Here is a 27,989-nt window from a genome sequence, read left to right as displayed (position 1 = left end):
TGTCTGCCTTCCCCACTCCCCTGGCTTGGAAAGGAAGAGTCCAAGCAAGTATGCACCGACAGGGTTTGAAGCCCGCGGAGCGGAGCGCGGCAAGCTGCAGCCTTTAAACCTCCGGCGCTGTTCACCAGGTATAGTAAATGCAGAGCAAAGCAAAGTCGGGCGTCTCTCTGGCGGTTGTTTGAAAGCAACCTTTTCCCTCTGAGTTGAAGGGGCAGCCCGGAGTCAGGTTCTGCTAGCGAGGCAAAGGTTTCAACTGTATCGAAATCCCGCACTGTAAAAGGGAGCAAGAAAACCGGGAGGGAAGGGAAGACACATTAAGAGAGGGGGGTTTGCTTCGTCTTAGATTTGAAACTTCGGGATCTTGAGTAAGAGTGTAGGTAGCCTGCTCATTCGTGTGCAGTGCTTGCCTACACGAGCCGGCTTCGCCTTCTTTTTAAACTCTGCCTAAGCAGATGGCTTTCCTATGCAAACAAATTGTCGATCAGGCCTTCGGTACTGTGTTGCTTGCGGAGTTTGAGGAAGACAAACTAAAATACTTGTTACTCAAGTTGGTCAGTGGCTGGCGAGGTATTGCCCAATGCAGTGTTTGCTTGGCTGCTTGCTTGCCCTGATGAGGTTACCTAGTCAGATAATGAAATGTCTCCAAGCAAACAACCAAGCTCAGAGGGCACCAAAGACTCCCTGGTCCTTAGTTTTTTATTTTTTTTATTTATTTATTTTGTCGAGCGATTATAAGATAACCGGTATAAGTATAAACATAGCTATGAATACATGAAATGGATACATATAAGAAAAAAAGAAACAATAGGACAGGGACGGTAGGCACCTTGGTGCGCTTATGCACACCCCCTACAGACCTCTTAGGAAAGGGTGAGGTCAATAGTAGACAGTCTAAGGTTAAAGTTTTTGGGGTTTGGGGAAGAAACCACAGAGTCAGGTAGAGTATTCCAGACATTGACCACTCTGTTGCTGAAGTTGTATTTCCTGCAATCAAGTTTGGTGCAGTTTACCTTGAGTTTGTATCTATTGTGTGCTCTTGTATTGTTATGGTTGAATCTGAAGTATTCATTGACAGGTAGGACATTGCAATCCTCCCTGTTCAAGCCTCCCTGGTCCCTACTTCAAGCTGGAGTTACAGATTTTCTCTTTTATTGGAACCCGGGTAACTTGCTCTGTCCCGGAGACAGGATTTGTACTTTGCGCAGTTCAGGGGCAGACTTGGCTTCTTATCAGGATGCTGCTGTACTTCAAAAAAAATTAGAAAATGTATCAGGAAATTTTTTGAAGCTTGCAGCAGAGATAACATATTGACTTCCTGACTGTATGAAGGCATCTTACTTACAAAATTCTTGAACATCTGACTACCTTTAGATACAATTATTTTTAAAGGTACCCTATATAATAATAATGATAATGATAATCTAGTACTGTAAGCTTCATTTTAAAGGTTGGAAGAGACAAGAATCTGTTTGAAATAATATGGGATGAATATCCATTAGTTTGCACTCTGTACTTTTTAAAAGGCCCTTGGGCTGAAAGAGAGATATCTGCAGGATAGTATCATTTGTTGTCTCAAAGAAACAAAAAACACCCCTTCTAATGCCTGTTTAAAAGATTAATCCCTATGAACATTCCTCAGTTAAAATGATTAGCTTACTGACCACCTTTGACTTAGGGACAGTTCTACCACTAGCTGCAAGAACAGTTTCACCTGGCAGGTGCTCGGGATTGGGGTACAGTGGCAAGAACTTTGGGGGCATGCTGTGCCACTTATTCTGCACCTTCTCAAATAATCAGCTGCCTTCAGATGCAATGGATAAGGCTTTCCTGTTTCCAGTATTGAAGAGAAATGCATTCACCTGTACAGTCCATTTCTATACACTGCAAGGAGAAATGCACTCTTCATTCCAACAGGAATGGGCTAGTTTTGTTCTTGCACAGTACTTTGGTGGTGTGCATTTCATTTCATTCCTTAGGCATGGATTGCCTGCTTCCCGTGTGTATTCATGATTCGAGTTTCAGTTGGCAGCAAAATATACCACTGGCAGCCAAGGATAAAATTGAGGTGCCTTGCTAGGTGGTGTTAGTGAGACTCTTACTATTCTTATCTTCCGATTGATAGTTCTGCTACGTGCTTGACACTTTGGGGGTGTCTTATAGACCTGTATGATATCTCGAGGATTATCCTTGTGAGAACATGCATGGCATAAAATGAAGCGGAGTGTGTACCCAGTAATGTTGATAGTAATTTTATTCCTGGATCTAAAGAGGAAGGAACGTTTGAAATGAGAAAATAGATACTTTGAAATTTGGTAAACTGGCATTGTCCCTCCATTCCCCCTTTTGACATTTAGACCCTCAAGCTGATAACATCTCTGCATTATCTGATTCTCTGGTACATTTCAGCTATTGTAGTTTGGGGTATCTTTATTTGGACTGCTCAGCTCACAAGTTTTAGATTCCCAAAGAAACTGGAATAGTTGGTGTAATTATCTGTTTGTTTGAATTCGGTATTTTTATCCTGACTTGTTTTGGCCAAATGTATTCAAATCAGTTGAAGAGAACTAAAATTTATAAAGTACCATATCAGAAATAAACATTAATTTTAAGGCATTTAAAAGTCATTTAAAAATCATCAGAAGTTAAAGGAATATAGAAAAAAAATCTTTAAAAAAAACAAAATGTTCTAAATGAAATGAAATGAAGAATAGCCCAACCACAGGGAAGAGTCACAGCTTACTAACAAAAAGCTGGTTTTATGTGTAGAATGCCCCTGATTTAATCCTGGCCATCTCAAGTTTATAGACTTCAGGCTGCTGTTTTCTTTCTGAAATACTCCTGTCAAGTAAAAAAAAAAAACCACACTAAATGTGAGAATTCATTCATTTTTATTGGTATAAACAGCTTCCCACTTCGTGTACATTCTGAGCATCTCATGAAATCAACTAAACAACTATATCGCTTCTATAGTAGACATGCATTTATATCATCAATCAAATTCAAAGGTTCATTTAGAATATTATTCATGATTCATTTACTAGGCCAATATTTATTCATGAGTCTATTATAATCTACCCAAAACTAATGTCTTCAGGACGCATGAAATAGCTCACATTATTCTTAATCAATGGGAAAGCTAGCGGAGGTGATGGGTTTTAAAGGCCATGCATCTGATGCAGTGTTTCTCAACCTTGGCAACTTTAAGATGGGTGCACTTCAACTTCCAGAATTCCCAAGCTACCTTGCTGACTGGAAAATTCTCAAGAGTTGAAATCCACCCATTTAAAGCTGCCAAGAAACATTGATCTGGTGGACTCCAGGTCTCATGGACAGATGAGCTGTCAGTTTTTTAGGCACGTTCTATGTGTTGTTTCATATAATTTCCCAAGGCAGAATCTTAGGTGACTTGTGCAATATGCAAAGTGCTACCTCTTTGTTTCTGCCTTTCAAAGCTTTCAGTCAAACAAATAAACATATATGTGTTATTTCTTTGTTCAGCATCACAGGCCCTATATTCATTGCTTCCTACTATTTTCATAGAATAAATTTCCTCACATTATTACCTGGGATATAACGTTGATTCTAGTAATCATAAACATTTCTTAATTTCTCAACTAATTCTTACATGTAATAAAGTTCCATTGCTTATTATGATTATCAATTAGATTTAACATAGTCACCTAGTCCAGTGGGCTGCTTACCAAATATAGCATTAAATTAAAAAAAAAAAAAACCAGACAGACTGGATTAAAAACAACTATTAGGTTTTTTTTTATCTTCCATCTTTCCCTCCTCTAAAAGTCCAGGCACTATAGAAATTCCGGAATATCAAGGTTAACAAACTAAAGATGTTTAGAGATTACATTAGATTATCAAACATAGTACTGGCATGCTAAATGTCCTGGTCAGCTTAATCCAATGAAACTAGAGGACACAAGGTTAAACTGAGGTATTTTCTTCCCAGAGAGTCCCCTTTTTTCATTCCTTTCCATTTTTAAAACATTATTGATGTATTTCTTAAGTTTCCATAGTCTTTTACTGCCCAAGCCATCATATTCTGTAGTTCTTGGGTGTTTCTGGAAGGGCAGTTCTACACAGAGCACATTACAATAATCCAACTGGAAGAAGATTAGGGCATGAATTACTGTGAAGAGGGTATTCCTGGCCCAAGAAAGGTTGAAATTGGTACACAAGATGCCCTGCAAGGGTTTAGCTGCCACCTGTTCCCGAAGCAGAACTATGAATCTAGGAGAACTCCCCAGCTGCAGATCAATTCTGAGCGGGATAGTGCAGTCTCTTCATAACTCAAAGATGGAATTTCCCTGGAATAATTCTGGTTATAAGTTGGGGTCTCTTCCTTCCCATCCAGTCTCTAATAGCGTTAAGTAGTGGGTCAACACTGCCACCGCATCCACAGTCTGACCTAGGGACAAAATGTGTAACTGGGTATTATCCATATTTCATTGCTACTGAACCCTGTGCCACCCCGGTGGCTTCATAGTAAAAAGGAGTGAAGAAAGGAGAAAGCCCTTTGGCACTTTACTAAATTAAGATCTCCAGGAAGATGTCATCTCAAGAGAAATTCCATCTCAGCTACAATAATGAATGAAGACATGAAATATGTTGCAGTATTCTTAGAAGTTAATTCCCAAATATCACCTCTGTATTGTATATTTTTTTTAAAAAAATGGAAGTATCATCCCAAACTTAGTGATCTCCAGATAAATCAGCCTGCAGGTCCGATGATCTCCAGTCAGTTTCTGCAATGTTTATGTGAGGCTGTTTCAGGGAATAATCATTCACCTTTTCTGGTGATTCCCAATGAAATCATTTTCCGGCTTCTTGTTGTCACATTCTCTATTCTGCTAGGTTTATTATTCCTCTTCCAGCATTGTCTCCAAAATTCAGGAATGCAGCATTTTTTAAAAATGCTAATCCTGAATTTCATCTTCTGAATGTCATCTTCTGAAATTCTGTTGCAATCAGGGCAATTTCACAGTTTCATCATTTCTACTTTCCAGTATTAAAAAAAAAGGTTTCATTATGTGGCTGTGTTCTTTACCACTAATCTCAGCATGTGGAAAAATAGTAGGAACCAACCAGTTCTTTTTTTTCCCTTTATCTGATAGGAAGACCCAGAGACTGACAAAAATCTGCCCCACCTTAATGTTTTTTTAGAACGCATTGTTTGGCCTGAGCCTGTTATGTTCCCCACCACCCTCTTCCAAATAATAATAATAACAGTTACCGAATAGGGAGACACAGAGTTGCTTCCAAGGCCCCATCCCTTTCTTGCCTTTGAAAGACCCCACCTATTTGAAAAGAAGGGATGGTCACTTGAAAGTTGAAGAAACTTGAAGATGGGTTGAAACAAGTTCCATCCAATGAGAGCGTACATGCTCTCTAGAACTTCCAACACTTTCATTGCCCTTTATATGATTTTGGATGCATGGAATCAGAGCCAGAAATTAATTGGACCCTGCTCACAGCTGCTGAGCTGCTTTTAGATCAGTGCTAAATGTGAAAGAGTCTCAGTCTGAGTGATATTGTGTCTTCCATGAAGGTCACTTTCAAGGTCTGGATAGCCATTGTAAGTAGCTGCTTAATAAAGATCCTGTGTGGAGGGTCCTGCAACATTTGAGCAGAAGACAAATTCAAAACCTCAAAGATACCCAATTTACATTTTAATAATGAGCCCAAATGATCACAGGCTGTTGACTAAATCCCAATAAAGGAGAATATTTGTAGCTCGAGGTTGAAATGAGGGGTCCTTGGTGCTCTCTGAGCATGGTTGTTTTCTTGCGGATGTTTCATTACCCAAACTAGGTAACATCATCAGTGCTAACCCGATTGACTAATCTAATCTAATGTTGACTAACTGTCCAGAATGAAACATAGAGCTGATGCTGCTAATGCTTTCATATCAAATGAGTCCTTGGAATCTCTGGTTAAAACACTCAGGTAGTAGACATGGAGAAGGATTTCTAACTTTTGGAGAGCCACCAATAGCTCAAACACACAATACGGAGTGACTTCTGTAGTAAAGAAGCTCCATTCAGTTAGTTGAGGTGTAAGAATCTACTTCCACTAAAAGATCTGACTCAATGCCTGGTATTCCTTGATTGTCTTTTTGGTTTCTTATTTTACATCCTAGGATAACACTTCTTATCCTAGGATGTAATAACACATAAGTTTATGGACTCACGTTATTTTTAAAAAGGGATAAAACCTCTTACTTGTTTGAATTCCTAATATATTCCAGATTTCCAAGTTCTGTTTCAAGCTAATGAAATGTTTTTGCCAAAAGCCAAAAGCATTTGATTATTTTTATTTTTCCTGACTCAGTGCAAAAATAAAATGTGTAGGCATATAGAACATTAAGATTCCCTTCACACCCACACCCCACAAAGAGAGATAGGATTTGAAATTGAATTGTGCTGTACTTTGGTTAAACATACAGGAAAAGAGTAGACTAATTCACACACCTGATTTCATGTGTTTCAATGCTTGGTGCATCCTATTACTATTTAAGAAAAAAGGAAGTGGTTTATGAAACTTTACAGAAGCAAGAATTGACTTCCGGTTTATTGGTGGCGCAATGGTTAAGTGCAGTATTGCAGGTAAACTCTGCCCACAGCCTGGAGTTTGATCCTGACCAGATTAAGGAAGATTAAGGATTCTGTCCTTCTGAGGTCAGTAAAATGAGGACCCAGATTGTTGGGGGTAAACCACTCACAGAGTGCTATAAAGCACTATGGGGCAATATATACTGTAAGCCTAAGTGCTATTGCTATTTGCCTTGTTTAAAACAAACAAACTTGGAAGAGGCCTATCATGTCACCCAGTCTAAAAGATTAATCCAACTGCACCACTTTCAGATTGTCACTGGTTTGATTCTTTTTTGTACTGCGGTTCATATGAGTGTATCAGCTCAATTACATTTCTGAGGAGACATGTCTTTCAGGGTGTGCAATGAAATGGAATTTCTGCTCCACTAAATTTCTTTTTCAAAAGACTGTTATCTTTCCTTGTAACCTGTCAGGGATGACTCAAATCAGCAAAAATTTGAATATCTGGAGACACTCCAAGAGCAGAACAGGAAACTGATAGACAAGAGTATCTGAATAAACAGGCCAAATATAATTTTTGATTTCTATGACAAGACTGTTACATAACATTTTTTAATCCAAATATAGGCAATCCTCAACTTACAACAGTTCATTTAGTGCCCATTCAAAGTTACAACAACACTAAAAAAAGTGACTTATGACCGTTTTTCACAATTATAACCATTGCAGTGTCCCCTTGGTCACATGATCAAACTTTGGATACTTGGCAACTGGTTCATATTTATGACGTGCAGATGATAGACTCAATAATTCCTCTGTAGAACTGAATCAGCAACTCTTTGGGCAGTTTGAGCTTCCTGAGTTGGCGCAGAAAGAACATTCTTTGTTCTGCTTTTTTGATGACGTTTTTGATGTTAGATGTCCATTTTAATTCTTGAGAAATGATAAAACCTAGAAACTTGAAGGTCTCTTCTGTTGATACTGTGTTGTCTAGTATTGTAAAAGGAGGTTGTAGAGGAGGGTTTCTCCTAAAATCTACCACCCTTTCTATGGTTTTGAGTGTATTTAGTTCAAGATTGGTCTGGTTGCATCACAAGGATAGCTGTTCAACCACCTGTCTGCACACGATTCATCGTTGTCTCGAATGAGACCAATCACTGTTGTATCATCTGCAAAAGGAGTGGATGATGTTTCTAGGAAATCTAATTGAAGCTTGACAAATTAATGCATTTCTTTAATTAACCTTATCACATTATGATTATCCCATTAAGTACAAGTATGTTGAAATTATCAGAAGAGCAGACAGCAATCAGTATAGATCAGCTTGATCAATTCTAGAGATCCCCAACCCTCCGGTCCATGGACTGGCACCAGGCTTGGTCACACAAACAAGTGAAGCCCCATCCGTGAGATGCAGGTAGCATGTGAAATCACCTCCAGTCCTTTGAAAATCCTCTCTCCATGAATGTCTCAAAGGTGCTTTTTCAAGAGGCAATTGGACCAGAGGTGGTATTCAGCAGGTTCTGACCAATTCTGGAGAACCAGTAGTGGAAATTTTGTTTAGTTTGGAGAATTGGCAAATTACCACCTCTGACTGGAGATTTTACAGTATCCTTCCCACGCCATGCCCACCAAGCCACACCCACAGAACAGGTAGCAAAAAAAATCGAATCCCACCACTGAACTGGACTTTCCAGAAAATCCAGTTGCCACTTGAAAAGGCATCTTCGGGACCACCATGACTTACCTGGATGACTGAGAATCTCCAGAGACACACTCTCCACAGAACCAGTCCCTGGTGCCCAAAGGGTTGTGGGTCACTGATCTATTCCATGAAAATTTTAAGCTCCCATTAAGCTTAAAAGATCCCTTTCTGTTCTTTTGTACAGCCAGGTCTAAACAGAGTCATAGTGGTACCACATTTGAGCTCCATGCACTCGTATTGAGGAAATCTACTGGCTACTTGTTCAGAGACAACTTTCTCTTCCAGCCAACAGAGTATTCTTTAAAAAATAAATAAAGTGTTGTGCTTGCAACATCAGGAAAACCCAGTACAGCTAATCCTCGGCTTAAAACAATTCATTTAGTGACCATTCAAAGTTACAACTGCACTGAAAAATGGGATTCATGACCGGTTTTCACACTTGTGAAGGTTGCAGGATCCCCATGGTCACATGATCAGAAATTGGGCACATGGCAACTGACTCATATTTATGATGGTTGCAGTGGCCCGGGGTCATGCAATCTTCTTTGGTGACCTTCTGACCAGCAAAATCAATGGGCAAGCCGGATTCACTTAACAACCGTCTTACTAACTTAACAACTGCAGTGATTCTCTTACCAACGATGGAAAGAAAGGTTGGCAAAATTCACTTAACAACTGTCTTACTTAGCAAGAGCAATTTTGGGGTCAATTGTGGTCTTAAGTTGAGGTCTACCTGTATATATGTGTGCATGCATGCATGCAAGCATGCACCTTCATGGATAGATGGGTAAATAGTAGATAAGTCCCAATTCATGTGGTTTTTCCTCAGGAAAAATGATGACAAGTAAAAATCTGGCAATGTTGAAGTCCACAAAATTTATCCTTCACAATTAGATGTGAGCCAATTGTTACTCAGTTGTTCTATCAGCAACTCATTTCTTACAAGACAAGTCAATTAGGAAGGCCAATTAATTCAAATTCTCTGCTTGTCATGATAGTTGCAACAGCATCACATTTGGTTCTCTGAAGTTTTGACCTCGAAAAAATGCAGTAACTAGGTGCAGGTCCAACTCCTTCCAATCATTTAACAGTATATATTAATAAATTAGATTCCATCAGGTTCCAGTTACTAGCAATTTTATCTGGATTTTCTATCTTTGAATAATTTATTTGTTGATAAAAAAAAACCTTGTTTCATTTAATTGCATTCCAACTGTAGCTATGCTAGCTCAACCTGATTTTTAAGAGTTGCTTTGTGCATTTTAAATATATACAGTATATATAACACAACTGCAGTATCGATCTATTTATTATGTCCTTAAAAACTATACACTGCAGAAACGTTTTGTGCTATTGTTACTTAATGTATAGCTTCTCCTTAAAATGTATGTCCTGAGGGCCCAGCAACAACAGCAACAAAATTGAATTAACTTCTCTCTTACATCTTTCAGTTGCCATTGGCTACAAAAAAGTGTGCTTTAATTTTTGTTTCATTTTTATTATAATGAGAAACATTAAAAATGCACTGGTCCCTTGTTGCCTCCTATTCCAGAGAAAAGGCCATGACTGAGATATAGTACTGAGGGCACTCAGCTCAAATCAAATCTTTATTACAATCAAAACCAGCATAAGGAGGATGGAGTACGTTCAATTAAAAAGCATACTGGAGGCTAAAAAAATACAAGAAAGGGGAAAACTAGAAGATAATAAAACAGAAAGCATACATAAAAGTCTGTAAACATCTGAAAGAAGGGGTGAGAGCTTTAGAGGTTATAGGGGAGCATAAAAGGTTAGTATATCAAAGACTATCAAATCAGAGCGCTCTAATATGATGTACTGGGTGTTCATTAAGTCTAGTTTAAGGGATAGATCAGTGGCCCCCAACCTTTTTTGTGCCACGGCCCGGTACCAGCATCACAAAATGATCCGTGGCCCGGTACCAGCATCAGCACGCATGACAAGGCAAGGTGAGCCGAGCGACTGGCCAGCCAGCCGTCCCCCACCACCTTCAACTCCTCCTTTGTACCTTTTTTGTGCTTTTTTGTGCTTTCTTAATCTCCTCTGCCATCGGGATGGCTCTTCGTTCGAAGCCCCCCCCTTTCGATGAAACTAAGGCGCGAGGATTCCTTCAGGACCCAAACTCCACTTTCCAACCGGAAAAGCTCACCCGGAAGCACTTACTCATCGAAACAAGATGGTGGCACCCAGCAAACCGGCGGCCCGGTAGAAAATGATCCACGGACTGGTACCGGTCTGGGGCCTGGTGGTTGGGGACCCCTGGGATAGATGGATGAATTTTAAATGCTGCTGTGCAGATGCTAGCAACCCTGTATGTTGGAGCAGGGCTGGTATTTGAAAGCAGCAAGGAGATATGAAACAGTTCTGAGTGCCTTGGGCATTTATGCTGTAATGGGAAGAGGAAATGTTTCTGTAGTGCAGGCACTGGAGAAACATATGTTCTGTTGTATCTGTGTGTCCAGAGTCACGGGGCATTGTTTCTCTGGGTAGGGAATTTCCCTGTATCAGCTTCAAGGACAGCTGAGGGGATGGCATGACAAGAATAGAGATCCTCTTGTGATTAGGGAGTTGAATATTAGTTTGGTATGCTAAGTAATATAGAGGAGGCAGAATACCTGTTGCATTCATTGGCAATAAAGGTTAGAGTCCTGGTGCAGTACAACTGGCACTCTGTGCTTGTGGCACAGTTTAATGAGTACTTTGGTCTGACCATGTCTCAGGTTGGAAAGAAGTCCAGGGGTGAGATTGCTTCCTTCCATGTAGATTGAAAATCATTACTCCACTTAATGAAGCAAGAGGGGGAATAATAGTCTGGGCCAACAGGTGAATATGCTCATCTACCCTCTAGCCTCCACTTTCTTGAAGCCTCTTTCTGGTTGCGGGGTATCATTAGAGACAAGCACAATTTGGGACCTGAAGGGCTGTTTTTAGAACTTTGTGTTATGCAAGTTCTAAAGAGCCAAAAAGCTATTGGCTTAGCTTCAAATAATTTGAGCGCTGCAGATATACAGGGGCCACCTCTTGTCTTCAGGATGGTAGATGTGCCTCTCTGTGCATTTTCAGCAGTGTAATCCCTGTGAATTTTCCTACTGCCACCAGAATTAAGGGCTACCCTCATGTATTTCAGGCAGGAGACCTGTTCAATCTTGCGGCCATCCGTGCTCCAGGAATAGCTCTTGGGCTTTTTGGCAAATGTCATGATTTTTAGTTTTAGAATTCTAGTATATTCAAATTTGGGGGTTCAGTGCTTAAAAATGTTGGGTTTGTCGACTGGCAGACCGGGTTCAAAGCCATGCAATGAGGTGAGCTCCCTTTACTTGCTCCAATTCCTGCCCACCTAGCAGCATGCAAATGTGAGTAGATAACACTTCAATAGGAATGTAAGCATTCTGTTCACCCCTTAGCATATAGTCATGCTGGCCACATGACCATGAGAAATATCTTTCTTCCCTTGGCTAAGAAAACAAAGATGAGCACCGCCCCTTAGATCCGGACATGACAGGACAGGGGAAATTTTTATCTTTACATTTTATATTCAGATTATCATATTTTGAATTAATATGATGGTGTTAGTTTGATGGTGAACAAACTATTCACCCTGATACAGAATTCTTCCCTCCTTGAGCAAAAAGGCTACTACATTAGCAGTATTTTCCATTTGGGAAGTTATGGAAAGCTGGTACAAATAAGAGTTATCTAAAGTTTCATTTATATCCTGGCTTGTTCTCAAAATGATAAATATACTTTCCCAAGTCAGGCCAAATGAGAAACAGTGTCTAGTAAACTATCTGTTTTATAGACATTGAATAAAGCGAGTGTTTTGTGGGTAGGAAGTCATATGTGGGACTGTTGGTCTGAGCTTGACAATTTGGTTGCAAACATTTTGTCACCATTCGAGGAGGCATCATCAATGCGCTTTGAATTGTGCTCCTCTGTCCGAGCACTGGCCTTTAAATACCATTTTATGTGATGCAAACTGGTGAATGCATCACATAAAAAGGTATTTAAAAGCCAGTGCTTGGATAGACAAGCACAATTCAGAGTACACTGACAGTGTCTCCTTGAATGGTGATGAAACGTTTGCAACCAAATTGCCAAACTTGGAGCTCAAACCAACACCCCAGCTACCAACCTGAACTACTAATATTCATGTACATTTAAGTCATTTATATGTGTGAGTAAGTCCATATAGCTTTTCATCTTGGTTCATTACCTTCAATTTACAGGCAGCAGGCTTAAAAGTACTACCCAGAACATCCCAAAATAATTGGATATGTAATATTGTATTTGATTGCAATTGATTCAGCTTCAAAATGATTTTAAGAATGTTAAAGTTGAGTTGAAGTTCTCCCAAAGAACTGTAGTTGGCTACACAGTAGTGGCCAGTTATTTGTCCAAGTGTTGAAGAATGATTCAAAGGAAGATATTCTTGATGTGTTTGGAAATACGGGTTCTTCCTAAACTAGAAGATTGAGATCTTGAGAAGAGAGATTTGTAGAATATTGTGAGAAAGCTAAATAACTGAGAAATGAGATCAGTACAATTTGAATTGAATTTCAAAAATGTTAAAAACCTGCATCAGCTATAGCATGAAATCGGCCCCTTCACCTAAAATATATATTAATTCCATAGCAGATTTTACCAACCTTATTTAGCTTTTTCAGGTCTATAAGTCAGATTTTTTTTATCAGCACTCATTTTCAAAGCTACCAGAGTTTTCCAACCTTGTCAAACATTAAATATATGTTATAATGTAAAATAAAACATTGACATTGGTTATGGTCCTCAGAAGTGTACATATTGTAAATTGGATTATGGTAATTCCCAAGTAATAGATAAAACATCTTTATGGAGGGTTCAACTGAAAAATTAGTGTAGTTGATTTCCAAGTATGTTAAATACAGTAGTTATTTGAAATCTGGCAATTTGAATGACATTTTGCAGATATAAACCTCATACCAAGATTGAGAAGCCCTTACTCCAGTGTGTAGGCTGTAATTCTTTCCAATCTTGTTTTTAGACATTGGGTGTTATTTCGATCTTCTTGGAATTTTTTTTTTGGGGGGGTGGGGTGGGTTCAAGCTGATCTGGGTGGGTGAAAAATACTATTTTAAGCCAGGAGAAATTTGAGATAAACTTAGTTTAAAAAAACAACCACCCACATTTTGTTAATTATGCATAATTAGACGCTTCATAGAATCATTTTGTATAGAAGTAGTCCTAGACTTACATCCATTCATTTAGTGACTGCTCAAAGTCACAACAGCACTAAAAAAATGACTTATGACTGATCTTCACATTTACAAGGATTGGAGCATCTCCATGGTCTTTTGATCAAAAGTCGGGCACTTGGCAACTAGCATGTGTTTTATGACTGTTGCATTGTCTCTGGGTCATGTTATCACCATTTGTAACTTTCCCAGCCGGCTTCCGACAAGCAAAGTCAATGGAGGAAGCCAGATTCACTTAACAATATGATTCAATTAACGACTGCAGTGATTAACTTAACTGTGTCAAGAAAGGTCATAAAATGGGGCAAAGCTCAGTTGTCTTCCTTAGCAACAGAAGTTTCGGGCTGAGCTGTGGTCATAAATCTAGGACTAGCTGTATTATTTAAATATAGACCAGAAAGATCAATACATTGTCACTTGGAAATTGACTTAACTTAATATTTCTTTAAATGTTTGTAGATCTCAAAAGCAATAGATGCATAGATCAGGAGAAATCCAAATATATTTAGATTTGTTCTGTCCCCTTGAGTAAGCATGCAAAGTTTATTGTTTCTAATAAACATCTTTATAGTAATTTGGAATTTACTTCAAATTCACAATTGAGCAAATTGAGATTTGTCAAAGATTTGAAGATAATGGCTTAATAAGACATGGTAACCCACCCCATATTATGATTAATTTTATTTCTGAATTACAATAACATATTGTATGATAATTTGTAAACCCAATTATTTGTAAACCATGATTTAGGTTTGGTATGCCAAATAATTCAGCCTCTGGTTTTTTAATTCAATAAAACAATTAAACCACAGCTCATGTTTAGACTCAGTGTAACTGACATTACAGGACTCATTTTTATTTCACAGAATTTTTATTAAATTGTTAAGAAACATACCAGATCACACAAAAAGTTAACAGATGAAAGCAAAAGGAAAATGAAAGATACAGAAAAGAAAACTATTTTCTAAATGTAAGTTTTAGGAGAAGCAGATATAATGGCCTTTTTTTTTTTTTTAAACCTATGGGGTGGCAAATCTATTTGTAATAGAGAGGCAAAGAGATGAATGTATATTTCCAAGAATGGATCTATTCAACTAGGTCAAAAGGTACCAGCAGCCTTTGGGGGAGCAGGTGAAGGATGGTCCTGTAATTTGACTGGTCCTCGGGAGCTACCATTCATCTTGTTAAATGCACCACAATAAGAACTGCACCTCAAGTGCCCCATGTCTCCTTCAAGGCAAGAATTATTTAGATAAGGGAGACAAAGATGAAATGGTACATTAGATCTCCATTCATGCTCAGGATAATGTCCTACATTTTCTTTCCAGTTGTTGTTTTGTCAGAAAATATTTCAAGAAACAGTGCAAGGTTCCAGTTTCAATATCTACATCTGAGAGGAGTATAGATCTGAAGGGAATAAAGGCTATAGTTTGTTCACATGAATCAATCATCTGGAGAAAAAAAAAATAAGCAAAGCAAGCCAAGATGGCTTTTACTTTGTGGTTAGGATAGGCACTTTGGGAGAAGGTATTTCCTGAAGTGCGTTTAAGCCAGATAACCATAACTGAACCGAAGTCTCACCACAAAAGCCATCTTAGAGAAATCATCATTCAAAAAGAATACTAAGGGCAGTATTTAAATAGTGGCACCAAAACAGTCCTCAGTTTAAAATCCTGCTATATTCTGTGGTATTAAGAATGGTATTAAGAAATTACATTTCCACCTGCAAAACATCTTATGGTCAAGAATAGACATTCTGGTATCTCTTGCCATTTGATATGCTTGAACAGTACAAGAATCATTAGCATCAGCTATACTGCTTAACCCTCAATGTTATTTCTATATTTACTTTTGTTTTCATTCTTGGATCTCAGAAATCTAGCTAGCTTGAGGCTGAAGATTCCTCCCTCCTTACCAAAGGTTCAAAGAGAAAATGGGGGGGGGGGGAATTTCACCCTTTTCTCCAGGTCAAGGCTAGGAATTCAGTTAAAAAAAATGAGAAGAGCTCAATACAGCATACAAGTTAAATTTCTCAGAATAAAGATCTGATCTAGAAAGGGTTTCAAATTCATTATTGCTTCTTGAGTTGATGCCAAGTCCAAGTTCAAATGAAGTCAGCTTGGAGAAATGCTTCCATCTGTGAAGAAATCAATAGCTGGTTTTAAAGCAGATTGCCAGTTTGAGCTAGGAGGGAAGAAATCCTTTCACTATAGTTCCCTTATAGCCAGGGAAACATCAGCGCTGCATGAAGTATTGCTTCAGATTTCCAAGCTGGGTTTCAAAGAGAGAAAAAAAATACATCAAAATGGCATCACATATTTTAATTAAAATGAATTTCCCATGGCCATGCCCAGTAACATAAGAATTTATTAATGCAAATGCTAATTGTAACTATCCTGTATACTTTTCATAATTGAAGGAAGCAAACTATCAGAACGTAGGATTAGACACAATTGTTAGCTTGTGAAGGAAGTAGTCTCGTAACCAAGCAAAGTAAGAACTTCTTTTCTCAGTTAAAAATATAATAGCATTATCAATCATCGGTATGAATGCATTTCCCCACAGATTGTGCTGTCTTTGATGACATGGTTTCTTTATTGTCAATATTGCATTTCATGATTGACAAATGGGATGGGGACCCTCTACCTGCACAAATAAAATAATTTTGTTTGGCTATGACTTTTTTTTCTAAATATTCCACAGATGCTTTCTTTTCTGTGTCAAAGCTACCAATTCATTTCCAGCCAAAAGTACATCTCAAGCCAAAAGGGTCATTATATCTTGAAGGGCCTCTATAGTTTAGACCTTCATCCAGAAAAATATTCACTCTTAATAAGATCATTTCAGAAGTTTACCTAAAATTGTTATGAGTTCATCTGGTGAGGACTCAAATTCTGGCTCTGCTGCTTCAGCTGCTCTTAAGAATGAACTCCCTCTGACATTGAGTGAGCCTAATCTCATTATCAGCTTTTAAGGTGGCCCTTAAAACACATCTTTTTGCAGAGCCTTTTAACTGCTGATTCTGTCAATTCTCACCATGAATTATATTTAATGTACCTATTTAATTTCTATGTTAGCAATTGTTCTTGTAAACTGTTGAAAGCCTTAGTCATAGCTATACCAAGCTAAATAAATACATGCATTAATTACTATGCGTACAGCAGTTAGGAGCTGACATGCACTCCTACTAAGCACAAGTGGTAAGGAGAAAATGTTTTGAAAAGTATCCTATATCAAAGTATATCACCGACCCATCTAATCCAGTTTTATCTGTACCATTGACTACTTCCAATCCCACCAGCCTCAGTATAACCAATATTCATTCTGCAGAATAATACAGATTCCTGTTCTGTACTGACAAGTAGCACTTTGCCAGTATCAAATACTGCTTTAGCTGGATAAAAGAGTAAGAATTCAAGCAACCATTCTGAAACCAACCCATAGATGCAGAGACCATTTTTTTAGATTAGATTTTTAGACCCCTTTCCAGTACATCTTTTCTTTCCTGAAATTCAGCTATATCAGAATTAGTATTTTCTAGTAAGGAAAAAAAAAGATGAAGAAATGTAAAAACCTTGGGAGAGAGTGACTAGTGATATTGGTGTTCTAGGTGAGGAGCACTAATTTCATGAAAGCTGAGTTTATTAAGGAGAAAAATATATGAAGGATTCCATGATAGACCGATATCCTGAAATGAAAAACAATTCAGGAAGGCTGAAAGGGAAAGATCATTACGGTCCAAACAGAAAGTTGGGAAACACTTGATGAGCCCAGTGTGGTTGCAGAGAATGTTCTCATAAACTAAAAAACAAAAAGGACATGCTTAAAAAATTGTAAGAAGGATATTCAACAGAAGCAAAATATCAACAAATAGCCTAAATCTGCATGCAAACCTAGGCTTGCAATGAAGCTAAACATACCAGAAAAGGATTCTTTGGTGTGTGCAGAAAAGAGGAAAGCTAAGGAAATGTTTGGCTTGCTACTTGATGACAAGATATTAAAGGACAATAGAAAGTTGAACTGCTGAATCTCAAGCAGTAGGCTTGCTTGCATTTTGAAAGGTAAAAAGTGATTACTAGAAGCCAGCATGGGTTTCTTAAAATGCCCAACAAATTATGACAGAGTAACTTTATTAGTGGACCAAAGGGAAGCTATTGCTATAATATATCTCAACTATAGTGAGGCATTTGATAAAATTTTTCGTGATAAAGTGAGAAGGATGATTCCACTACAATCTTACTACTACAACAGATCGTTAATATCTTAAAAAATGGGCTTCAAGCTAAAAAACATCTGGATAGATTTCAACAATGGATGCTATCCAGCAAAATGTTGTTCACTAGGGAGAAAGGTAAAGTTCTGCACTTAAGAAAAAATTACAGATTTACACATTTATGTTAATAGTACCTAATTTAGCAGTTGTTCTTGTGATAAGGATCTGGGCTCCTAGTAGACCACAAATTAAGTGTGAGCCAGTAGTGCAAGGATCTTCAAACTTGATAGCTTTAGGACTTGTGGACTTCAAATCTTAGAATTCCTCCTCCAGTCACGTTAGCTCAGGATTCTGGGAGTTGAAATCCGCAAGTCTTAAACTCACCAAGTTTGAAGACCCTTGCAGTAGTGTGTTATAGTTCACAAAGAAACCAATGCAATGTTGGACTGCATCAACATTAACATTGTGTTGACATCATGGGAAGGGATAGCTTAGGCTGTATGGTCAGAAATCCTGCATCAAATCTTCACTGACAACAAGAGGGATGCTGAGGAACTGGAAAGAATGCAGAGAAGAATGACAAAGAGGGTGAGGGGCTAAGGAAAAATTATATGAAGCATTATTAAAGTAACTGGGTATGTCTAACTTAAAGAAGAAAAGGGAAATTGAAAGTGTTACAGTAGCAGCCTTCTGGAGTTGTAGCAGAGGTGGTATTCAGCAGGTTCTGACCAGTTCTAGAACCGGTAGTAAAAAAAAAATGGAATCCCACCACTGAGTTGTAGGTATTCTATCACTAGAAGCTTTTAAACAAATTTGGACAGGCTTTTGACCTGAGCATTGCTGCCCTGGTTAGGGGTTAAACTCAACACCTCCAAGATCTTTCAACCCTATGATTCTATTATTTATCCTCACCCTAAAACATCTCATTTGCTGGATTTTTTTGAATCATTTTTATTTTCCTATTAATAAATCCTGCTTAATGAGATTACTGAATTTCTTGCTTGGAAGAAACTGGTTTTGATTGAGGAAGTTAAGAGGGTAGAATCTTTGAAGTAGAATTTCTACTTACAACAGTTGTCACTAGGCTGTGACTCTTACAGTTGCACACATATACCCGATCAAACATAATCCATTGTGTGGGGAGGAGGAGACATCGTTCATGCAAGCTAGTTAAGGATGGAGAAGCAACGAGGTCAAGGCGCTCTATCAAAATAGAGTTGTTCTATCCTTCAATAGCCAAGAAAGCTTAAAGCCAAACTTAATGAAACCAAATTTCATTTCACAGTCTAACATCCATGTAACAAGGGGTCCTTGGTGCTCTTTGAGCTTATTTTCTTGCAAATGTTTCATTACCCTAACTAGGTAACATCATCAGTGGTGATGATGTTACCTAGTTAGGGTAATATAACATCTCCAAAAAGCTCAGAGAGCAACAATGACTTATTTCAACCCTAAGCTACAAATATTCTCCTTCATTAGTATCCATGTAATGCTTTAAGCCCAAGAATATCACATGGTTTCTACCTAATGTATTCCCAGCAGAATATGTATGTTTGATAGTAAAGAGGAATGTTGGTTTTCATTGTCTGATTTTGGGACAGTGGAAACCTGCTGGTAACCTCTAGTAACCTGCAAGTAGGCTAGGGCATCCACTTTGTGGCTAAAAGTTTGTGCTGGGAGCTTCTTTCTGTTCTTCTCATCACTTGGTGCTGAACAAGCAGCTTTAGAGGCAGAGCCTCAGAAGAGCTATTTTCTATCTTCACAGCTGCCAGTAGCATCTGATCTCTGTCTGCAGCAAAGTCTCTCTGTCACAGGGCCAGGCACTCACTTCCACTTCAGACAGTTTTACAGCTTCTTTGAGCTGTATGTTTTTCTAGGGCTGGAGAATTCTGAGAGTTGAAATCCCCAAATCTTAAAAGTTGCCAAGTTTGGAGACCTCTGCTCTAAAGCAAGGGTCTTCAAACTTGGCAAGTTTAAAACTTGTGGACTTCAACTCCCAGGATTCCTGAGCTAACATGAGTGGAGGAGGAATTCTGGGAGTTGAAGTCCACAAGTCTTAAAGCTGTCAAGTTTGAAGACCCCTGCTCTAAAACAATGTGTTTCAACCTCAGCAACGTTAAAGTGTGTAGGCTTAAACTCCCAGAATTTCCCAACAGCCCATGTAAGTCATGCATCTTAAAGTTACTAAGATTGAGAAACAGTACTCTAGAAAATGGTCAGGCTCTTTTTTTTTTTAAAGAGGTCAACAGATTAATCTTTCATTTTGCAAATCAAAGAGAAATCTTCCGCAAGGTTACTTTCAATAGTGATCAGCTTGCTATTTCGTTGGTTGTTCTTATAGGCGATGCAAAGATCAATGCTTTTCATCTTATCTCTTGTTAATTTAACACAATTCCATTCTTCCCAAGTTGTGACAATAATCAGTGAAGTTAAAACTTCTTTCTCCCCTTTGCATCAAGAACCATCATGTTAAAAAAGAGTGAGAGAGACTCTCATCTGTTGCACATATTGCGCTTGTAACAGATGCATTTGATTCTTCTTTCCATCAAATCTAATGACAACAGCAGCAAAAATTAGAGGGGATTCCAATTTTACCTTAGCCGTTCAGCTCCAATGACACTAGGATCCAGTTTCTTCATAACTCACTCTTCTCTCAAAGCTGAACAGCTGGGTCTGCATTTGGCTCGCAGATTGCAAATAACTTTTCCATCTCACAAACTATTCCCTCTCTGACTCGCTGAGACCAGGGATACACAGTTGACTTAAAGTAGAATAGAAGGGGGCTCCTTAAAATTTGGCATTGGGTTAAATTAAATGCTTGTTTCCTGGCTTTATTATAGTTACAGCTTGAGAATTGCTAAAATATCTAGAGTTTTTTATATGTATATAAAAAGATATAACTACACAGCTGAGATCAGTTATAAAAATGGCTGTATTGAATGGGACCCTGCAAAATGCATTTTATAATTCAGGTATGCTGTGAAGAATTCAGAGCAGACCTAGAGAATGGGGGAGAAATGAGGAACAAAACTCTTCCACGCGTGTCTCACACACACTCCCAGGAAAGTTAACAAACTTCCACCAAATCTAGCTCAAAACATAAAAATTAACAGAAATCTGAAACCAAAAACATCTAGTCCAACAGATTTACAGCTGACAGTTTAGAAGAGAAACATACACATTCTTGGAATGACTGCAGTAAACATTTTAAAGATTGAAATCTGCCAAAAACGCATTAAACTGAAGAGATAGGCAGTGGAGTCTTAGAAGCTGGCCAAAGATGTCTTGAGTCTCTTATAGGTATACAACAAGGCCACAGAATCAAAACTGGAAAAGAATTTGGAGGCTTAATATTTTTATTTGGCATGCACTTATATCTAAGTGGGAGGTAAGGGGAGCTGAAAGAAGATGTCTGGCCCAAAGTGACAAGTTCTTTCCTCCTTCATAGCTAGTTCAGGAATGATTTCAAAGTTGCCAAATGTCTACATTTATTCATTTAATTTTATTTAAAAATGTATACAGTTATTCAGCTGCAGCATTTCAATTCTTAGTGGCCTAAGAAAAACAAAACAAATAATTAAAATCCAAGGAGTTAATAGTGACCAGTAATTCACATTCACAGCCCACCCAGAAAAAGTTCCAATTATCCTGGCCTCAAGGCGTTCTGAAAAAGTGAAGTTTTTACTGCCTTCCTAAAGGCCTGCCAGGAGGTGACTAGAAAATGAATGACTGCAAACAGGACGTTCCCATTTAGGAATGAGTAGAATTGGCACACTAGATAAAGTTGACCAAAGGCCCTCTTGGCCAAAACTGCCATTTTGGCCTTCAAATGCGAGTTGAGAGTCCATGATTCTCAGGCTGTGCCCTAAGTCACATATAGCATTTCAGGTAGATGAATGACTTCCTTCAGTGGTTTTATTTAGATGGCAAAAAGCAGCAAGGAGTATAGAACCCTGAGGCATGCTACAAATAAGCACTCAACACCAACTAGAATGGGCCCCAGAGAAAGAAAAATCACCATACTACTGTGCCTTCCTGTGCCAACCTTCTGGGCCAATCCAGAAAGGAACTGTGATTAGTGGCATTGAAGGCCATTGAGAATCAGGGAGAACCAGGATGTACTACCCCAATCCCACACCCATTGAAACTTATCAATAAGTGCACCAAGATTTCTGCTACTGTATCCTGACCTGATTCTAGAAAGGAAAATTTAGAGGCCGGGTGAAAATTGTCCCAATTTATTGGTTCCAAAAAAAGGTTTCTTAAGGAGAAGGCACACAGCATCTCTGTCAGAGTCTGTAATACCACCACCCAACCTTTGAAAAAAAAAATCACTGCATGAATTCATTCACCTGCCCCCTCCTTTGAGGATTTAAACAACGAGGAAGAGAAAGGATCTAAAATATGGATAGTTTAACCAACCGTGCCAAATATACTTTTCCTCAAGATCAACAGTCTCAAACTCCTCACAGGTAACAATATGAAACCATGGCCTAGTCAGCTGCATAGGACATGCAAAGTTGAAACCCCAACTTTAAGCAAAACTGAATGACTTTACCTACCAGTGGCTTAAAACCAAACAGAACAAAATAAAATTTATTGAAAATGAAATCTTCTAAATACTAATGCAGAGGTGTGATCAATATGTGGGCCACATTGTACTCTTTCAATTCTGTCGACTGTCCTTTTAGGGAGCTAAATAGTGATGGGTTTGTTTGTATACCAGGCTGTGTTTAGAATCAAGCAAATACAAATACTGGAGCTCGGAATATTCTGATATTTAGGCAAATAAAGTGAGCCTGTATGTACAAACTAATTATGTTCCTACATTCAGTCAAATACTTCACTAAGACTTCAGAAATAGTCTCTCAGAAGAAGTTTAATAGCTTAGGTTGTTATGTCAATTGCGATAGTATCTGGAAATGGCAGCTTGTATCCATATTGTTTAGCATCCATATTGCTTTAATATAGTCTATGCAGGGGTGGGCTGCTGGAGATTTGCAGGGGTTCGGGGTTGGGTAAGATTCTGTGCAGTTCGGAGAACCCCTGAATCCCACTCCTGGCTGGCCCCACCTACCCTGCCCCGTCCCTCCCAGGAGTTCCCACCCGGCTCATTTTGGAGGGTGCACACAGGGGCTCAGGAAGGGCAAAAATTGGGCCTCCTGAAAGTTTAGGAAGGCCAGAAATGGGCCTGCTTCTGGCTTCCAGAGAGTTTCCAGAGCCCGAGGAGCCCATTTTCGCCCTCCCAGAGGCTCGAGGAAAGCCTTCTGAACGTGCGGAGGGCAAAAATGCCCCCCCCCCCCACCATGGTGCAGGAGGCTGACTAGACCACGCCCACCCAGCAACTGGGCAGAGAACCCATTGCTAAAATTTTTGAAGCCCACCCCTGAGTCTATGTGTGTTGCCTTTAAGAGAGATTGTTATCACATTATCTTGCGGATACAAAATGTGGCTGCTTAAAGTATGGACAAATATCAAGTAGTCAGTCTCTGACTGCTGTGTTGTGTTATGCATTTTCATACAGCCAACACTCAAGAAGCTAGTTACAAGAAGCACAGGGGATTTTGTTTCTTAAATTCATTATTTAATATGTGGTTGGCAAAAGAGGTCATTCTTTTCTTACAAGCTGATTCAAGGCTGTTATCTTTGACTGAGAGGACCCACATTGACCCAAATAAGAGGAAAATATGCAAATTACTATAGGAAAGCTATAGAAGCAGTGTGCAGCCTACATCCCACTGGTTACATCTTCTCGGGTGTCAAACTGGTGCCCTGCGGGCCGAATGCGACATGTGCAGGCCATGCCCATCTCAGCTCCGCAAATGGGGAAAATGTCACAAAATGTCAACATGACAGCAATGTGACGCCACAAGTTTGACACCCATGATCGAACTGGTGGCTAAATTTGGCAGCTGCAATTTTTAGCAATCTTTTTGGCATTTGTAATCACATCTTCTAATTTATTGGGAAGACAGGAACAATCCCATGAGTTGTTTGCTATGTGGATTGGATTCCAGAATTGTGTTTCTAATCACTTTCAAGCCAATGTACTGCCTATAAAAATGAGATTTGGAAATTACAGCAACCCTGAAAAAGGTGCACTCTGGGCCTCTTTACTCAGAAATTCATCCATCCAGAAGCGTAATGAGTTTGTGTTTAAAGTCAGTTTGTGCTTAAAGTCGGGCTTAAGCAAATGCTCTTTGAGCCAGTTGGAAATATTTGTTCTCCACATGAGGATATGCACTAAACACAGGCCTTTTCAATTCCTGCACATGCTCAGCTCCTTCCCAAAGGACCAGCTATCATTTGAGCCATGGGTTTTGGCTTGCAAACATAACAGCTGAAATCAGTTGCTTGGTCAGATCACCAAGGAGAAGCACGAAAGACAGGCTTCATGAACTTTTGCAAGTGAAACTCAATACTATTTCTTGCCAGGAGCTAAAATTCAATTGAGTGCATGAGCTTCTTGACTCTCATGTCTCACATTTCACAGTTTGCTGACTCTTGGTTGATATTGTAGCAGAAGTGGGGCTGTCAGTATGCAAAAAGAAACATTCTTTTTTTCAAGAATGAATATCATGCTTCAAATACAATCGAATCTAACCTTTGCATATTGTTACTGGCTTACCTCCTGAAACACATTGATTGGCTGGGGGGAGGGGGAGAGAGACATACAGATAGGACTTTAAAAAGTCAGAACTGAGGAGAACTTGCCTATTTTGTTCCTCTGCCTTGCAGTTTTTTCTCTCAAGGGCTTTTCTGCCAGCCAAGTACAATTCTAGCATTTGGGGCAAATAGGTAAGAAAGTCTGGAGATCATACAGAGAATAAAACATATTGGTAATGAGTTTCTCAGTGATTTAACAACCCTAACACTTTGAATGTTAGTGATTGTAGCCATGGAATCGCTCCCATAACATCATCTCTTAAAATTGTGTGACACCATTGGCACCAGCCTTTTTCTAATGTCCCTTATATCAGGGATGGGATTCTACCGGTTCGGACTGGTTCTATAGAACTGGTTATGATTCTGTGCAGTTTGGAGAACGGGCAAATGGTGCCCCTGGCTGGCCCTGCCCCTCTCCGTCCTCCCCTCCTCACCCAGTCAGTCCTTATCGTGCATGCGCAATATTGCGCTCATACCCAAAATTGCTGACTCTGTTCTTCCCCATCTATTCACTTCTTAAGGTATTTCTTTCCCCTCCGATGATCAGCTGTTCCTATGATCAGCTGTGCTGGGATTCCCCTTGCTGTCTTACTGCTTTACCCAGGAGGCTTCCCTGAGGCCTAGAAGACCCCAAAACAGAGTGCAGGGGTGTGTTGTATGCCCCCCCAGTCAGTTTTTTCCTTCCTGAGGGAAGCCAAAACACCACCCCAGGAGACTTCCCTGAGGCCCAGAAGGCCCCAAAATCAGAGGAGGATGCTGCAAAAAAAAGAAGCCATGCCCACCCAGTCACATGGCCACACCCATCTAGGCACATCCACAGAACCGGTTGTTACAAAATTTGAATCCCACTCTTGCCCTATATTGTTTGAGAATAACTGAACAAGAGAAGACTTTGCACTGGCTCTATGCATTTCAGATTCCAAGGAGGATGGAGTATTTATACAGATTTTTGTGAAAAGCTAGAATCCAACACATAAGGATTTCCTTTTTTAATGGTGGACAGCCATTCTTCCTGAGATAGAAAGATTCTTCTTTCTTGAAATAGATTCTTCTTTCTGTCTCAGAGTGTTTTAGCATGATTCACACATTGGAAGGCAGCTCAATCAGAATAATAAAAACTTGTCATTGTTCATTTAGTATTTTCAATCTACATTTGATGGTTAAAACCATTGATCAAGGAGCTGATTTTTTTTTCACCCAGCCACTGAAAAGCATCCACTCTGAGATAGTATGACTAATCTTTGTGAAGTATATGAAATGGGGGTTTGACTAATCTTTGAAGTATATGAAATGGGGGTTTTCCAGTGTGATAGAGAGACATCATAGCCCAACCCCCACATTTTTTGATTGATATCAATTTGATGTCTCCTCAAGAGGTTTTAGCATTTTTATGCGTTTTTATCTTTCATTATTTGAAAATGGTAATTTCAGGCTTCATGCCAAATGCAGCAATAAATTTCAACTCTGCAGACACGCAATCCTGCATTTAAGAATCTTGCTTACAGCCAAAACAACATGACTAAATAAATTTTCTTGCTGAAGACAAGATAGGAGGCATATGCACACAGAAATAAGTATCTGGGTTCTAAAATTTAAATTTTCAATAAAAATTGGGCCGTTCACTGCCTTGAGAATAGAAGTCATCTGCTGAAGGTTGATATCATGGTTCTGCCAAGCCTGGAAATCTTCTATCCTGATTCATTTCTTACAGATATCTGGTTAATGGATTTAATCTTTCCTGAACAAAATGTTCGTATCAATAATCCTATATGTTTTGGAGGCTAGAAACCTGAACTAACTTATTTAAAAAATCATTTTTCTGTTTTGATTTAGGGGATCAAAATGCTGATAACGGTGACGCCACCCTATGAACCTATCACCCTCCAATCACAGGCTCCACCTCCACCTATTCTACCAAAACCAGGAACCGACAACCTTAGGCTACAGAAGCTTCTGAAAAAAGCAGCAAAGAAGAAGGCCACCTTATCAGCACAATCAACCACATCATTCCGGTCTAATCTGTCTCCTGTAAGTGAAGCTAGTCCAGACTTGGAGCACAATGAACGCTCTTCCCCACTCAAGCCAACAGAAACTGAAGTCCGCCTCACTATCAATCTTCCACCTCGTTTTTCAGTCAAGCCCATCATCCATCATGTTCCTTCTCCTTTTCCTAAAGCGAGACCCTTCTCATTCACAGTTACAGAACAGAGGAGTCTTTCAGAGCATCTCAAACTAACAGTCTCCCCTGCCATATCTCCGCATTACAGACCGACAACTCCCGAGTCACCAAGGCAATCCCCAGAGTTCTCTTCAGCTCCCCCTACTCCCTTGTCCCCTGCCTTTGTTTCTAATGAACATCCCATTTCCCCCACTCCTCAAGTGGAGAGTCCAGTCAGGGTCAATCATGTGGCTGAAACGCATTCCTCTTTTCATAGCGTGCAAGCACCAAGGGTTAAGTCTCCACTAATAGGACAGCCAGAGGAATATTCAAGCCATGTTCATTTGCAAACCAACTATGCAGCTTCACTATCAAGCCAGACATATGACACATCTTTTGTACAGCATCCCAGGTCACTTACCCCCAGGTTAGTTGTTTCTGCATCCCCTGAACCACCCGCCAGGAAAATGAAAGCTGAAATACTCCATGTCCCTAGGCAGTACACCGTGATTACATCTCCAATTCATCAGCTGGTCAGGCCTGTAACTCCAAGAAGCAGCAAAAGCCCCGAAACACATACTGAAGTTCAGAGACAGTCAGGCTCCAACACATCACAGTACATGGAGCCAGAAACTATCCTTCCTGCACCATCTACTGTCAGTAAGCAGGAGTTCTTGCCAGGAAAGATAAACCAGCAGGCTGTATCACCACCACCGCCACCATCTATCTCCCAAAGTCCTGCCAGCTCATCACCCAAATCTAAGCCAGCAGTGCCCCCCAAAAGCAAACTTAGTGGCTGGTCCCGTCTCAAAAAACACTTAGTAGTGGAATCTGACATTTCTCAGTTCCCAGTGTCAGAATCTGAGCCAGAGCAAGGGAGAGAAAAGGCAACAGCTGAAATCTCGGAAGTGGATCCAGGTCAGGAGAAAAAAGGAACCAAGTCAAAAGCCATCAAGATGTGGGATGCCATCTTGTACCAGATGACCATCAGCAAGGAAAAAAAGCCACAAGCTGAGGAAGAAAAGGAAATAAGAAAAGAGGGAATGTTTTCATTCCGGCGACGTCTACCCCTGCTTCTCCACAGGCCACGCTTTGATGCCCGGAAACTTAAAGAGCTGGCTTCCAAACCCATGACAAAGATCACTACTCTGTTTGATGTGCGTCGCATCCAACGCCAACCACCTGAAGAAACACAGATGGGATGTAATAGGATGGCATCTAGGTGGCAGGTGCAGGAAAGAGAGGAATAGATGTTTCCTTGAGAAGATGATCAGTGGGCTGAGAGGATCTGAAATAAATCCAGATTTTACTAAAGCAGCAATTGAGAGGGGAAAAATAAAATAAAATCCTTCATACAGGGTTACTGTCCTTCATACAGGGTTACAAAAAGATGAATATGCCTGTTTTACTCAATGTCTATGGAGATTCT

At 39.5% G+C, this 27,989-nt stretch overlaps 2 protein-coding genes and 1 long non-coding RNA gene across 10 annotated transcripts in view; 1 reads left to right on the top strand and 2 right to left on the bottom strand.

Annotated features, from left to right (window-relative positions):
• Positions 1 to 60: 60 nt before the first annotated feature.
• Positions 61 to 27,914, top strand: PRR33 (proline rich 33). Its single transcript, XM_026706576.2, has 2 exons — positions 61 to 128; positions 26,236 to 27,914. The coding sequence occupies exon 2, from the start codon at positions 26,245 to 26,247 to the stop codon at positions 27,808 to 27,810; it is 1,566 nt and encodes a 521-aa protein (XP_026562361.2). The 5' UTR covers positions 61 to 128; positions 26,236 to 26,244; the 3' UTR covers positions 27,811 to 27,914.
• Positions 732 to 5,391, bottom strand: LOC148128099 (uncharacterized). 2 transcript variants are annotated; one of them, XR_015740761.1, is made up of 3 exons: positions 5,249 to 5,391; positions 2,741 to 2,838; positions 732 to 1,245 (listed from the first exon to the last, which is right to left on the bottom strand). It is a non-coding gene; the product is annotated as an uncharacterized LOC148128099 (long non-coding RNA). The 2 variants fall into 2 exon arrangements; XR_015740762.1 differs by having other exon boundaries at positions 2,745 to 2,838.
• Positions 14,376 to 27,989, bottom strand: part of LSP1 (lymphocyte specific protein 1) — a 96,147-nt gene continuing 82,533 nt past the window's right edge. For all 7 annotated transcript variants that reach the window (XM_087919982.1, XM_026706580.2, XM_087919987.1 and 4 more), the window contains one exon: positions 14,376 to 15,794. The gene's annotated coding sequence lies outside the window, so the exon portion shown is untranslated. The remainder of the gene's footprint in view (positions 15,795 to 27,989) is intronic.

This window comes from Pseudonaja textilis, chromosome 1 (assembly GCF_049901715.1).
Source record: "Pseudonaja textilis isolate UNSWEBS1 chromosome 1, rPseTex1.2, whole genome shotgun sequence".
In the NCBI taxonomy this organism is placed as follows: Eukaryota; Metazoa; Chordata; class Lepidosauria; order Squamata; family Elapidae; genus Pseudonaja; species Pseudonaja textilis.
This window is presented reverse-complemented; position numbering and strand designations above follow the sequence as displayed.